Source organism: Vigna angularis, chromosome 11, assembly GCF_016808095.1.
Source record: "Vigna angularis cultivar LongXiaoDou No.4 chromosome 11, ASM1680809v1, whole genome shotgun sequence".
NCBI classification, from domain to species: domain Eukaryota; kingdom Viridiplantae; phylum Streptophyta; class Magnoliopsida; order Fabales; family Fabaceae; genus Vigna; species Vigna angularis.
In genome coordinates, this window is record NC_068980.1 from 10273271 (window position 1) to 10288872 (window position 15602).

The 15602-nt window shown below is 29.6% G+C and overlaps 1 protein-coding gene across 2 annotated transcripts; it reads left to right on the forward strand.

The window, feature by feature from the left end:
- Window positions 1-1338: 1338 nt before the first annotated feature.
- On the forward strand, window positions 1339-9863 carry LOC108334447 (uncharacterized). Of its 2 annotated transcripts, XM_052870990.1 has the most exons (12): window positions 1339-1422; window positions 1616-1794; window positions 3106-3201; window positions 3642-3745; window positions 4050-4312; window positions 4611-4733; window positions 5503-5591; window positions 6485-6590; window positions 6855-6952; window positions 7201-7464; window positions 9251-9334; window positions 9531-9863. In XM_052870990.1, exons 2-12 carry the CDS (start codon window positions 1705-1707, stop codon window positions 9543-9545), a joined length of 1332 nt encoding a protein of 443 aa, XP_052726950.1. In that variant the 5' UTR covers window positions 1339-1422; window positions 1616-1704; the 3' UTR covers window positions 9546-9863. The 2 variants fall into 2 exon arrangements, with proteins under 2 accessions (XP_052726950.1, XP_017425790.1); XM_017570301.2 differs by lacking the exon at window positions 3106-3201 and having other exon boundaries at window positions 1367-1794.
- Window positions 9864-15602: the final 5739 nt, after the last annotated feature.

Sequence of the window (15602 nt, forward strand, 5' to 3'; positions counted from 1 at the left end):
ATAAATTTTTATTTTCTTTTATTTTATAACAATTTTGATAGGACATACAAAATTATAAATATATGTGATAGAATACAAATCATAATTCATACTCGTTATTTTACTAATATAAATTCTAAAATTTTCTTACTAACTTAAGTTTTATCAAAAGCTTTAAAACCGTCACTTAAATCTTGTAATCTATTTAAAAGTTCACATGTTGATTTATGATAAAAACAAAAAGTCATCACGTGCTTTAGCTTTTTAACATCTACTTGAACTTTAATTAAAATACCAGTTTAAAGTCATCATACAAAATTATCTATTCTTTATGTTTCAAACTATTGCTTGTAGTAGTTTCTTATATTGCCAAGTTTATAAAATTTATCTATAATTACATAAGCATGTTTTAATTAAGAACGTTAATTCCTCATCTTCCATTCGTAAATGTATTTTCAGGACTTATAATCTAAATTTAACTATTATTGTTACTGTATGATTCGAAAATTCTAAAATTGTGTACAGGAAATTGATTTGATTTAGATTATCTAAAACCTTATAGAAAAATGGATCCAATGTGAATGTGAAAGTTGTTTGGTTGATTTACACAAAAATCCAATTTGTGACTGCTCCTTCTTCTATTGACGTATTGACTCTGCTCAATTAAAGACCAATTCAACTTATTAGCCACCAACTTTCATAATGCACCTCTCACTTAACTTTTAACCCCACAAAAATTCCAATGCAAACCCTTATAATCAAAACTTCCAATTGCAAAGTGACATCATAAATGAGTAACCAAAAAGTGTATCTAGCAACTAAACAAAAATTTAATTTTTATATAATATGTTATTTTACTAGTCTTTTTTATTTATTGAATAAAGGAATAAAGAAATAAAGAAATCATGAAATTATTCCATATACATGGGTTATTTTTGAAAGTGAAATTATAACTTGGTAAATATTATTTTTAACTAAATGAGTGCCATATATTCACACACACTCACTCATTTTTTAATTATACTATTAAAATTAAAATATAATTATACATTATAAATTATTCCTTTTTTACAAAGTTTTAAGTCTATTTTATTTTATATATTTTCTTATCATAAAACACTGAGAAACATTAAGTATTACACGTTTCTCAGAAAACATACAGAAGAGTAAAAGCAAAACTGAACGGTAAAGGCAGGTAAAAGAGGATGAGAAAAAAAGAAAAAAGAAAAGGTAAGATTACTCAACGTTTCTCAGAAAACATATACAAACAAAAGAGTAAAAGCAAAAATGAGGTAAAAGCAGGTAAAAAATAATGAGAAAAAAATAAAATACAAAAGGTAATATTATCTGGTGTAAATTTACGCATTAAACGGGGAGAATGCGGAAAAGGGTTGATGAAACTTTGGGAATCTTCAGTTCTTCCTATTCCACCCTTTTGACAGGGTATTGCTACCTTCCTCTAACACCAAGCCCACCACCAACAACCAACCCAGAATGCCATAACATTCCAACAATTAAATAAACACAAAATAAAAAAGTCATTTTTTTTGTTCCGTGTAGCTTTTTGGAGCTGGATTCTCCTTGAATTCTTCGTTTGACTAGTTTTTGTTTCTGGGTTTGTTTGATCTTTTCAAAGGTTTCCAGCTCTTGCCTGCTGCCAATAATTGTTCATACCAAAAACTGCCTTCTTGCTGCTCGTGTTTACCTTTTGCTCGGTTAAGTGGGATGTGGAGAGATCCGGGAGTTTCAGCTGATTCTTTCTATGAAATCCGCCCGGAATGTACCGATGTTCCTATTTCTCGATTTAAAATCAAGGTTTGTTTTTGTTTTTAATCTTATTCTTTTTTCTTTTTCTTTTCCCCCCATTATTTGGTTTGGTCTTGTGTAATTTGTTAAGGGTATCTTTGTTTGTTTGTGAATGAGAAGTCTTTGGTTGATGGGAATTGATGTTGGTCTAATGTGAGCAATGCATGTGAATTTGAGGTTTTGTGAATGGTTTTGGTCGTTTAAGAATGTCAGCTATACACACATATGGCTTGACTTCCTCTGTAAGCTATACGAGCTTGTTAAGTGAATATCTGGAAAACAAATTTGTTCATCTGAGGGATGGGGAATTGTTGACCTTTACGAAGTCGTCGACAGTGGTTTTGATGTTGGTATTTTATCAATGGGAAAGGAGTTTTCTTTTTACATCTTTCAGCAGGATAGTGTTTCTTTTTGTTTTTTATGTATTTCAAATAAGTGATGTTAAGTATCCGTTTTAATCAATGAAACTTGGTTCAGTTAGAAGAATTTATTGTACATAATTACATATATATATATATATATATATATATATATAAATGTTATTGGTTATATTATTATCCCAATGGATACAATCCTGATTCTTAAACTAGTTGCATGAAAAAGAAACACTTAACAATTCAGATGATCAATAAGAGTTTGATTAAGTGAAACACTCATTGTATCAATATTTCCATATTGCTTTTGCTGCAATAAACAATGCAGCGTTTGGGCTTGTTATTCACTGCTTGATTGCGAAGTACACATATAACTTAAATGAGAATTAAATTTGAGTATGGATAAAATACACTTTTTATTTTATAACGGGTCATGACTAATGCCACCTGAGTAATTGTCCTTGTTGTCCTTTGTATCATATGAGACATTAAACAAAATAAATCAGTTAGATGGTTCTATACCTCAATGCAAAAGTCATGTGTCTTATTGTGGTTCTATGGTGTATTTGGCTGGAAAGAAACACGATAATCTTCTAGACATTGTTTGTCCCGATTCAAGTTTGGATCAGCTAGTTTTTCTCACTTCTTCATTTCGTTCTGCCCATGGCCATTTTTTGTTTTATTCTTTAATTTTTTTATTTGGGGGTGGGTCAGGGGTCTCTTTTAGATCTATAGAGAGATTGACATGTTTGTGTTGTATATTACTTGTTTTTAGTTTTTGTCTTTTTTCCTTTTATGCTTGGTTGCAATTTTTTTATCAAAAAAGAAGAAAAAAGGGTAATCATTCCCCTTCAACTGAGAACTAGTACAGTTAGTTCAATTTCTAATCTAGTGATACTTATACAATGTTCATTTATTTTGAACTTATTTTTGTTATGTGGTTCAGGCTGGTAAAACACTAAGTGCAAGAAAGTGGCATGCTGCATTTACTCCTGAAGGGTATCTAGATATAGGCAAGACTCTAAGCCGAATCTACCGTGGGGTAATTGTTTTTTATAGTTAAATGCTGCTTCAATATGTTTAAGGATATGGAATTTAGTCTGTCTCCTACATTCCGTAATGGTGTAGTCAGTGCCACGGGGAACTCTGGCTGGCTGGAAAACATAAGGTTATCTGTTTTGAATGGTTGAACTGACTCTTGGAATCTAACAGAACTTTTTGGTATTGTTATAATTTGGTTCTCTTTAGAGCATGAGATTCCATTAACTTGGCTGAGATTGAAGTATACAGACCACTAATTATCAGAAATAAATTAAGCTGGCCAAGTACTGCCAACTACAGATTTCAAGATATTGTTGATTGGAATAAAATTGAAATTCCTTTTTCCACATATTTTCATATGCATTTTTCTTGTGAAACATCTTCCACCTTTTTTTTCTGTGCTGTGGGTTGATGGTTGCTTTGTTAAAATTTTTGAATCAGGGAGTCCATCCATCTATTAGGGGAGAAGTTTGGGAATTTCTACTTGGTTGCTATGACCCCAAAAGTACATTTGAGGAAAGAGATCAGATAAGACACCGCAGAAGGTTATGAGTTTTCTTGTTTAATGGTTTTTGTTTTTTTCTTCTATAAGAATCCTTGTTTTTTTTCTTTCTATAAGAATCCTCTTTTTCAACCTTATCACTGTCACAGCATCCTAAAAAATTTAAATATTTTATGGTGTTTCACTTCTCTGCACCACATACTTGAGATGAGCCTTAAAAATTGTGACAGTAATTGCTTCCTCGTCCTTTATAATATCAGTACTTTTTGTGGTATAAACTTCAGTTGCTGAATTCCAAATCTAATAGATCCTTACTTGACTATCACTTTTACTTTTTATGTTATCAGAATGCAATATGCTACACTTAAAGAAGAATGCCGCCAATTGTTTCCTCTTATTGGAAGTGGTAGATTTGTCACAGCACCTGTTGTTACTGAAGATGGTCTTCCAATTCAAGATCCATTGGTTCTGAAAGAAACAAATTCAGCCAAGGGATTGGATGTACATCATCAAGATAATAATAATCATTCAAGTAGGATTGCTACAAATAGTTTACAGAAGGTGACAGACAAGATAGTAGTCCAGTGGCTGTTAACTCTTCATCAAATAGGTTTGTAAATAATTTTTTCCTTAATACAGTCTGTCATATTTCGTATATTATATTTTATCTATTTTTTCTGCATGTAATCTTTAAGTTTTAGGCAGAACCCTGCCCCACAATTATTTTCTTCACATGTCCATTATGCCTGAAATGATTTGTTGTACAGATTCAATTTGATTTGCTTGGCATATGGGTGGAATGTACAATCTATTATGTTGTGAAAGTTTTCTCATGCAATAATATAAGACCCAATTGCTAAAATATAATTGACACAGCAAATGACATTTCTATTGTACTTACATTTCAGGTCTTGATGTGGTTCGCACTGATAGGACATTAGTTTTTTATGAGAAGCAAGAAAACCTGTCAAAATTATGGGATGTACTAGCTGTTTATGCTTGGGTAGATAAAGACGTTGGCTATGGTCAAGGTGGGTCATACATATTTGGTATATTTTGGACATTCTGTTTACAACATTTTCTACATATGAACTTCTAGAACATAAAAAAAGCGAAATTGGTTTTCTATAAGTTAAAATTAACTTGTGCACAAATTAAGTTGTATATGTTTTATCATATAGCTTTTTTAATTTTAACTTGTGATGAACTAATTTTGAATTATGTAGAAATCAAATTTATTTTTTCTTATTAATCTCTTCTAAAAGTGCTTATAAAGAACCTTGTTCAAATAGACCCAAGGACCAATAATAATATTTAGATATTCCTATCTGAGATCATTCCTTAATACTCATGATAATTCTATGCAACAAGCTTGCACTGTTCTATGATATATTTACTAGTTGTTGAGACTTATTTTAACCTCAACAAACCTGGTCCTCAAGGGGAGGCCAACATTCATGGAATAGTTAATTGGTAGTTAATGCATGGTAACTTTCTGTGTTCGTGTATTTTTAGTTTTTGAAATAGCTTATCAATTCCCCTGTGTATTTAGACAACTGTTTTTAAGTGGTCGGTCAGATTAAAGCCTCTTCATTTTAAATATTGAAAAAACGAGCAGATAAATCTGTACTCTGCGAGAAGAAAACACCAACTTGGTTTATGGAAAGAATTTAATAAGCGAGGCATATTGCTTTATATATAGTTTATCTTCTGTTTCTCTTGCGATCAAGCAAGAAATATTTGCTAGCCACCATTTGCAACAAAAAGCTTCCAGTTTTAACATTTTACAATTCTGGGCAGGAATGTGTGACCTATGCTCCCCTATGATAATTCTTCTTGATGATGAAGCAGATGCATTTTGGTGCTTTGAGCGTCTGATGCGCAGGCTTGTAAACATCTTGTCTCTTAGACTCTATTTTATTATTAACTTTCTTCAACACTCTTTTATTCTATTACTTATTAACAAGATTGGAGGGAGGGTTCTAGTATTTGATTATTGAATTTTCTTGGTATTTCCTGGAAATGTTATATATATTGGATTTGTTCACTTCTAAATATAATCTCTTTCTTAAGTTGCACAATGCATAGAGGTCAGTTAAAATTTTGCTTAAGTTCCTCTAGGTTTGACACTAATGTTTTAAGTATGCTGTTTCAGAAATCCATTCGTTATAATGTTGAAAACTCACTGGTTTACTATTTTCTTGTGCATACTTGGTTAGATTAGATATTTCTATCACAATTTTGCCAATGTCACCTTTACTCTTCCTTGCACAGTTGGAGCTATCCCAATTTTGTAAGATGTACTTCTGTTAATAAAATTACAATTGAGCTTTCATGTTTTCAGATATACAACTTGAAAGAGAAGAATTGCAATGTATTTGTAACTTTGTACATGTTAGAGATGTAAATGTAATTAAACCATTCTCGAGTCTTCACCTAACAGCATAAGCTTTTAGGAGAGTTGGTTGCATAGATGGTATTTGAGCTTCAACACATGGTATGCCCCCATGTATTATTCGTTTTTGAAGTCGTATTGGGTCTTGTGTAATGGGGTGGGTTAAGGATGTACTCACGTAATAAACCATTCTTGAGCATTCACCCAACAACTTAAACTTTTAGGTGAGTTGGTCATCGATGCTTGAAATTTTATTAAAGAAGTAGGTGCACAAAGATTCCATGAGAATAGTTAGTGCTTTGTGGTTACACAGAAAGTTGTTTTGTTAGTTGTATTTCGTAGGTTGAATCTCAGTTTCTTATTATTTGTGTTCTTGAATTTGTAAAGCGCGGCAATTTTAGATGCACTGAGAGCTCTGTTGGGGTGACATCTCAACTAAATGTGTTGGCTTCAGTTACTCAAGTAATTGATCCAAAACTTCATAACCATTTAGGTATTTTCTTGCATATATGCTTTTGTCTTTTAGTTATGGTCAAAGAAGGATTTTTAACTTAAATTATATTGTTTTTATGTGATCTTTGTTTCAAGAAATGAAGATTGCAAGAAAATGAGTTGTTATGATCAGCTCTTGTATTGTCATTCAAAGTTGTTGAATAAATCAATCTCCTTTCAATTAAATTTAATTTCACTGCTCTCAACTAATGTTGAAGAAACAGAATGTACTAATAATGTGCTGTCTTTTGATTTTGGAGCACAGACAATCTTGGTGGAGGTGACTATCTGTTTGCTTTTCGAATGCTAATGGTTTTGTTTCGTCGAGAATTCTCCTTTTGTGATTCATTGTATCTTTGGGAGGTATGTTTGGCTTCTTTTGTGCTTTGTGATATATTTTGTTACATGTATTGAACCAAGGAATCTCTTAAGTTTGCTTGTATATAACAGATGTATCATGTACCTAATCATGATCTGATATGTTACATTATTTTTGTATTAGAAGTTTTTGGATCAATAAATTTATGATTTATCTCATGAGATTAGTTTAGTGTTCCCTTTGTGTGTATGCATTGGGATGATGAGTAAGTAATGACTTAAACTTTGAACAGATGATGTGGGCCTTGGAATATGATCCTGACTTGTTCTTGATGTATGAAATGCCTGAATCAGCTTCTGAAAAAGCTGTGGGCTCAAAAGGGAAATCAAAGTCAATACGTCAATGTGGAAAGTATGAGAGAGAATTTTTGAAGAGTGGATCAAAGAATGCTTCTCAAGCTCCTCTTCCTATATCTGTTTTCCTTGTTGCTAGTGTTTTGAAAGATAAAAGTTCAAAACTACTCCAAGAAGCACGGGGTTTGGATGATGTTGTCAAGGTTAGTCTTGTCACATTTAACTTTGCATTGAATAAGATGGATCAATCAGATGGAGAGAAACTATATATATTAAAATGGTTGAAATGCACTTTTTTCCTACGTTTTAATTGCAATTAAGTTTTTATTTTTATGAAAATACTCAATGTGGTCTTGACTCAATTGAGTTCCTATTTTTATGAGAAAACTCTGGTCCCGTCCATTAAATTGAAGTTAACACCTTTTAAAAGTTATGTATCAAAATCTATAGTATGTCAAAATCTAAATCATCTTTTACGTTAGAACTCTTTTGATTTTGATACATGACACCTTTTAAGTAAAAGATGAATCAAATTTTGATTCACAGTAGACCCAGATTTTGACACATGATATTTCCAAATGACAATACCAATTTAAAAGAATGGACCATCTTGAGTTTTTTTTGTTCAAAATTAGGGATTCAATTGATTTTTTTTTTTTTAAATAAGCACTTAGCTGACTCAAAAAGAATATATGAATCAAAACAAATCAAAAACCTAAATATTGATATCAAATTACTCATTAAACCATTAAATAATTTTAGTCCACTTTTAATATTTTTTCTCATTTCTAACATAATTTTGATGTGTTGTTAACTGATGACAATATTAATTATTTACTTACATAAAATTTTAAAATTAATTGGAAAATCACATTGACTAAACTAGGAGGACAAAAATGAATCTGCCTTAAATTATTTCTTATTGAACAGTGTCTTAAGTTTTTTTTATGTATTATATAAAAAACAATATATTTGTATGAATTTGAATTTAATTAAATACTAACATTAATGTAGGTTTTTATACTATATCCAATCATAAACAGTCATATATATATATATATATATATATATATATATATATATATATATATATATATATATATATATATATATATAAATTGTTAAAGACGTATACAATGTGATTTTTGTATTGGTTGACTGTGTACAAAATTTTAAAATTCAATACTTGAAAATCAAACACTTCTTATATTCTTTAAAAAATATAATTTACATTAGTTGTCAAAATAAAACATTTATATATGGGATATAATTCACCTTATTCATTTATGAAATTAATTTATATACATTGTAAAACATTTCTCATAGATATGCAATTAGAATTTGCCCGATTGTCTCACTATTAACAAATATTATAATGTAGTAAAATGATTAAATTTCATTGCACATCTATGTGAACATAATTTACACTAACCTTGCATATAGATTTAGTTATTTATTATTTATTAATAAAATGTAGTGATAGGGAGAATTCCTATTGAAAGTCTATGTAAAAAGTTTTATATTGACAGTGTATATAAATTAAACTATTCTTTTTTAACAAATTTTGCTTTACTTTATTGCTCCATCATTCAGTATGATTGTCAATACAAAAGTTTAATATGTTAACTATAAGAAATAATTCTTGGAATAATTTTTTAGGTGATTATTATTAAAGTCAACACTGTTAATCCTTTTTATAAGACTCAATTGATAATATCAAATTCATTAATTTATTTAGGCTAAAATACCTCTAATTAAAATAGAGAAGTTATATGGCCAAACAATTAGAGGACAGAAAAGAGTGTGAACGACAAGGGTAGTTTTGAAAAAAAAAAATACATTGAAAATGTTTTTTATTATCAATGAAATTAACCACTCTTTTAACCTTAATGAATTAAGTAATTGAAAATTATTAGCAAGAAGGGAGAGACTATTATTTTTCTTGTATCTACTAACTTGTTTTTTCTCCTTTGATGTAATTATTCTCAGATCTTGAACGACATAACTGGGAATCTAGACGCCAAAAAAGCTTGCAATGGGGCTATGAAACTTCATAAGAAATATTTGAAAAAGGTACTGTTTTACTCTGCAACTCTTCCTTGCTTTTCATACCTTAGAATTTCCATATTATTATAGGAGGAAATGCAAACTGCATTGTAGGCACGTACCAAATAGTTTCTTTGGTATTTGTGTTTCTGTTCTTTGTTTTCCAACATAATCTTGTTTATTTATCTCCTAAACTATTAAAGTAATGTTGTAATTTCTGCAGGCCAAGAAACCCTAGCACCAAATACATCTATATATTCACTGATTCTTTGTAATGTGTTGTATGATACATTTGTCTCATTCGCCACGAGGGAGGTAATAATGGAGAACATTAGGAGTTTACAGAATTGGAAAAAGGGATTCAAATATCCAACCATCAAAATCCCTGAGCAACTGTTGTATGTGAAATCAATTTGATTTTTCTTTTTTCTTGTGTATCCGAAAGAAGTGAGATTGTATATGAAAATAGAATTTTTCTGTAGAACTGTCTATTTTGTTGGACTTAGTTATTGCATATGGGAAAACAAGGTATATGAAACAGCCATTCTTTCTACTATTTATGTGATCGTATTCTAGAAAATTGAATACAAATGTATTTATAATGTAGCAAAAATTGATAAACATGGACATAAACAATTCTCCTTAACAAGTTCGGTTGAATAAAAGGATTTATTGTCTGCTTAAAACCCTATTGTTCAACCAAGGAAAAACCAAAAGCATCTAAAATACATATAAACTCATTTTGCAAATATTTTAGTATTAATGGCACCAAAGAAAAGATATAATTGCATGTTTATGATGATGACTAATAATTTTATACTCTACAAATAATTTTTTTTTCGCTAAAATTTTCAAAGTGCTAAAACTTTGTCTTTTGTAAGCTCTGTCCCACCAACTGTTTGAGTAAAATAGCAATGGAAGTTAAAGGAAAAAATAATGATAGAATAACATATATTTATATTCATTTCAAGCATAACTTTTATATTTAAAAAGAAAGAATATAAAATAAATAAAAATAGTATCAAATAAATGTAAAAAATTTATATATATTAAATTATTATTTGTGTAAAGAAAAATATTGAGCTAGGTTTAGAAGGAAAGTTATTTACGTACAAGAGTCACATTACATGTCTGAATCGATCAGAGCGGTCAAAGGAAAAACACAATAGAAAAGAAAGAAAAATATTTTTTTACATTAACAATAAAAATATTACTTGACAATTCACCTTTATGTATAATATAATTATAAAAACAAAATTAAAATTTTGTATTTATAAATAGAAAGAAAGATTGAAGAGTAAAATAAATAATATTATTATAAAAAAATTAAAAAAAATTGTATTTAGAAATAAAATGAAAGATTGAAGAGTAAAATAATAAATGTAAATTAGGTGTAAAAATTATTCAGTATGAAAGTAATAGTGTTAAAAGAGAAATAATGTCTTATTGAAAGATTACGTGTAACTAGGGGTTTATGTGAGTGCTACGTTTATTTGTAAATATTCTCTGTTTTTTAAGAATATTTCCTCTTCTATTGATAATTCTCAGCCTTATTTTTTTCTCATTCAGGTTTTGCTGCTTATAAGATTCAAGAAAACTGCATCTCAATTCTGTTTTTCAGACTCTATTCTTCAATTACAACAACTTTTTATTCCATAAACCATTATAATACTATACATGAATTTACATTATTCTTTGGTTGAATTCATTTGGTTTATTAATACACAGTTTTCCTTTTATAATTTGTGTTAGTCTCAAATTTTTATGAAGGTGACACTCACCTAAAATAAGAAGCATATACGAGAAACTTTCAATCTTTGTGCTAACAAAAAAGACATACAGAGAACTATTACCAATTCTTTTGCCTCAAAAGACATGAAAAGAACCAAAAGAAAGGTAATAAAGGACGACATGAACATATACTCCAAACCATGGTTATCAAATTGACCTCGCTGCTAGACCTCTGGGCTCAGTTGTCATCTAAAATGCTGATATACAAATTTGTATTAATCCAATAAGATTAGTATAAAACCGGTCAAATCTGATGCAGAAAATGGTTAAAAATCCTCTAATATATTGGTTATTTCATTTTTATTTTATATATACAATTTAAATATTGATGTATATTATTGAAATTTAAATTTAAGTACAATACTTATATTTTGTTTAAACTTTTATATGTATTTAAATGTTAAGAACTTGTATATTTATATTTTATTTTGGTTTTAAAACTTTTATGTATTTTGGTTTTAGTTACAAATAAACATAACTAAATTGAAAGTAATTAGAAATAAATTGAAATTTAAGAAATTGTGAAAGATATTTTAAATAAATAAAATAGAAGACTTTTATATATTTAAAAAATATAAGATATTTGAAATTTTATTTTTTTCACTCAGCTTTCACTTTACTCACAAAAGTAAACCTAAGTTGACTTATATTGAAGGTCTAGTTGAGTCAGTTCGAGTAGAAGGCTTAGCCTAGTCGATCTAGATCAAATTGACTCAATTTTTGATCCAAATCAAAGTTCAAGATGAGTTGATTAGGGTCGAAGATTAACACAAATTGGAATAAGCCAAAGGTTGAGACAAGTCAAGTCAGGTCAAAGGTCGAGACGATTTAACCTAGGTGGAAGGTCGAGACAATGGCCTAACTTGAAAGCAAAGTTGATTCACCCAAGGACGAAGGAAAAACCGATTAAACCTCAAGACAAACGACAAATCGAATTGGTCATGGTCAAATGTTGAGATGATTTGATTGGACCAAAGGTCGAGATGGACTGGTACAGGTCGAAGGTCAAGACAACGTTGGCACTGGTTAAAGGCCAAGACAACGTTGGCACTGGTTAAAGGCCAAGACATGTTAGTCAAGCCAAAGGTCAAGATGAATCTGTCCAATCAAAGTTCGAGGCGAGTTAGTTGGACCGAAAGTAAAGACATTTTTATGTAGGTCGAATGCCAAGTTGATTTGGCATATGCATACGATTGAGTTGATTTGTCCCGAGATGAATGATGAGTCAAGTCGATCATGGCTAAAGGTCGAGATGAGTCAGTTGAACCGTAGGTTGAAACAACTAGAACTAGGTTGAAGGTCGATATAAATCGACATAGGCCAAAGTTAAAGACAAGTCAGTTAGGCCAAAGGTCAATAATTGGCTCAAGCCCAGGATCAAAATGAGTTAGCCTAGGCCGAAGTTTGAGGTGAGTCAACCTAGGTCGAAGGTAGAGCCGATTCAACATGGACCGAAGGTTGAGTTGAGTCGAATTAAGCTGAAGGTCAGGCTAAGTCGATCCATACTCAAGGTCGAGTTGAGTCAACCCGGATCGAAGTCAGGTCGAGTCAACTCGAACCAAAGGTCGTGTCAAGTCATCCTAGGCTAAAGGTTAAGCCGAATCAGTTTTTGTAAGACCCCTTTCAGGATGCTACTTGTAATTTATAAAATATCTATTTCTTAAAGAAAAAAAAATCTTTGATACCATCATTATACAGTGAATTTAAAAAAGAGAGTTTATTTACTCATCATAAACAATGTTACAACCATTCACAAACAAAGCTTTATTGCAATTCCAAAACTTTAGGTGTTGTTCGAAAATTACAATTTAAAATAAATTATTGCTCTAAATACATTTTGAAAACTCCTAAAAGATTCCCTAGCACGCCTCCTCACTCTAAACATCTCCAATATCATCTATAACAACATTTACTCATGTATAACAACACAAGTTATACAATCATAAAAAAAATAAACAAATAAAAAGGATAACTTCCCTTACATCAGAATGGTTGATTTGAGCAGTGTGGATGAGTATGTTATTATATTGTATCACGTTTTTTTTATGATTAACTCACCTTTACTTATTTGTGTTTGTGCGATGATCGTATAAATCGTATTGTTATACAAGAGCATATATTATTACATATGAGGCTATAGATGCTTAGAGTGAGGAGGCGTGTTGGGAAATATTTTGAGAATATTCAAAATGTATTTACAAAAAAAAAATTATTTTAAATTATAATTTTTGAATAGTGGTAACATTTTTTATGACGAGTTAATAAAGTTTTTTTTTTCTAAATTCACTATATAGTGACGTATCAAAGATTGTTTTTCTCTAAGAAATGAATATTTTATAAATTACAAATAACATCCTAAAAGAAGTGTTCAAACTTTGATCAAAAGATCGAGTTTATTTAGTCCCGAACCAAATGTTAAGTCGAGCCAACTTAGATTAAAGGTTAAAATGAATTTGTTAAAGGTCAGGATGAGTTAGTCAAGCCAAAAGCCAAAACAAATTCTCTCAAACCGAATGTTAAGTTAACTTGAAAGTTATAACTAGTTATCCAAATATTTTTAAAATTGAATTTTACCTTAATAAAAAAATTAAATTATTTTATCCATAAAAAAAAACTAAAATTTAAGATATTTCAATTACTGCATCCAAACAAATTATTTAAGATATAAAATAATTCAAATACAATATATTTTAACTTTTTTATATTACTAAAATTTCTTAGTATTGCTTAAGTTCCTTGTCTAAACATAATGATATTTATATAAAAATCACAATAGTTGTTTTTCTTTTTCAAAATGTGACTAATTAATTCACACAATTATTTGGAGATTATAACATTTACATTAAACTTTACTAATACCTCACTTATAAATTATGTAGCAATAATAAACAATATTTATTATTATTAACTTTTAATCTAGATAATTGGACTCTTTATTAAAAATTTATTTACAATAATAAATTTTTATTAAAGTTTACAATAGACTTTTTAAAGGAGTTAAATTTAATTTATTGTATGTGTCAATTAATAATTTCCAAACTCCATGTTATTTAAATAAAAAACAAAAGACATTCATTCATTTCATAATAAATAAACTCAAATCAATTAAATTTAACTTAATAAAAAAATAACTAACTTCCATGGATAAAGTAAAGGTTAAAAACTAATCTCCTAAAAATAATACATAATATAAATTTAAATTAACTCTTCTATAGGATCACCAAGCCTTGGTAGAGGCCGAGTGGTCATCAACATGCCTGTGAGGGACCGGTATATATTAATGTTAGGATAATTTAAGACTAATCATTAAATATAAGAGCCATTAATGATTAACTAATGTTAGATAAGTAACATTCATTAATGATCAATTATCAGATTTATTAAACTGTCGTTTTAAGGTTTATAAATATAGATTTAAGTGTTCAGAGAAAGGATACTTATTATCATGATATAATTTTAATAAAATTCTTCTAAGAAACATATCTAATGTGTTAAAGTATTTGTCACAGGTTAACCATTGTACTAGACGATTGATAGAAAAAGTGTCAACCGACCGGGTAAGTGAGACTTGATCAACTCCCACACAACATAAACATTAACATTATTAATGATTTTTCTTAAAATATTTTTTATGTAGTGTTAAAAAATCATTAACTCCATCTTCTATAATAATATCCCAATTATCTAGAAAAAAAAATCTATCCAAATTTTAACACTCAAAGAAGCACAACAACACAATTTCGACTCTAAATTTTTTATAAACCTTATCATTACTAAAATTAAATTGAGTTATTACGTTTTCAAATGATAACTTATCCATTTCTCTTTGTGGAAAAGTAAAAATTGGTTTTCTAACTCTTTCCACGGTTCCAAATAACTTTTATAGTAAGTTTTTGTTTTTCTTCAAACCCGAAAAATAGCTTGACCCCTATCTTAAAATCACTTTAAAAACAGTAAATGAAACCCAAAATTAGCTTATGATACATACAAGAAAATTTGAGGGATCATTTTGGTTTGAAAGGAAAAGAAGTATACTACTACCAAATGACATACAACCCTAAACACACGCACCCTTCAATTCTCCCTCCCAATATAGCTAAATGACACAGAAATTTGTTTAAGGATTATGCATGAAAATGAACTTCAAATTAAAAACAAGAATTATTTGGACGTAAACCAAAACACCACCACGTGTTATTTCCAAGGCGTTTTGGTCAACAAAGTTCTTAGTATCTAGTAAATTTCTAAGGACTATTGTTCCAGAATTAACGAATACTGCTCTTCCCATTCCAAAAATGGCTTCCAAACATTCTCTGTCCTCCGAAACCATCGCTAAAACTAACGGAACATAACTCCCTTCTCCTATTTTTCTTACATTATAGAAACCTTCTCCTTCTCCACCCTCTCTTATTTTCGCTCTTCTAGCCCGCCGCCGCGTCGCCGCGCGGCCACGACCCTCGTTTTCCCTCGTACAACACATACACACATAAAAAAAAGCACAAAC

Excerpts from the sequence above, each read along its gene's own strand:
- LOC108334447 (XM_052870990.1), top strand. The coding sequence starts at position 1,705 with ATGTGGAGAGATCCGGGAGTTTCAGCTGATTCTTTCTATGAAATCCGC. Across the intron at positions 1,795-3,105 it reads TTTCTCGATTTAAAATCAAG|GCTGGTAAAACACTAAGTGC; the intron begins GTTTGTTTTTGT and ends TATGTGGTTCAG. Across the intron at positions 6,591-6,854 it reads AAAACTTCATAACCATTTAG|ACAATCTTGGTGGAGGTGAC; the intron begins GTATTTTCTTGC and ends TTTGGAGCACAG.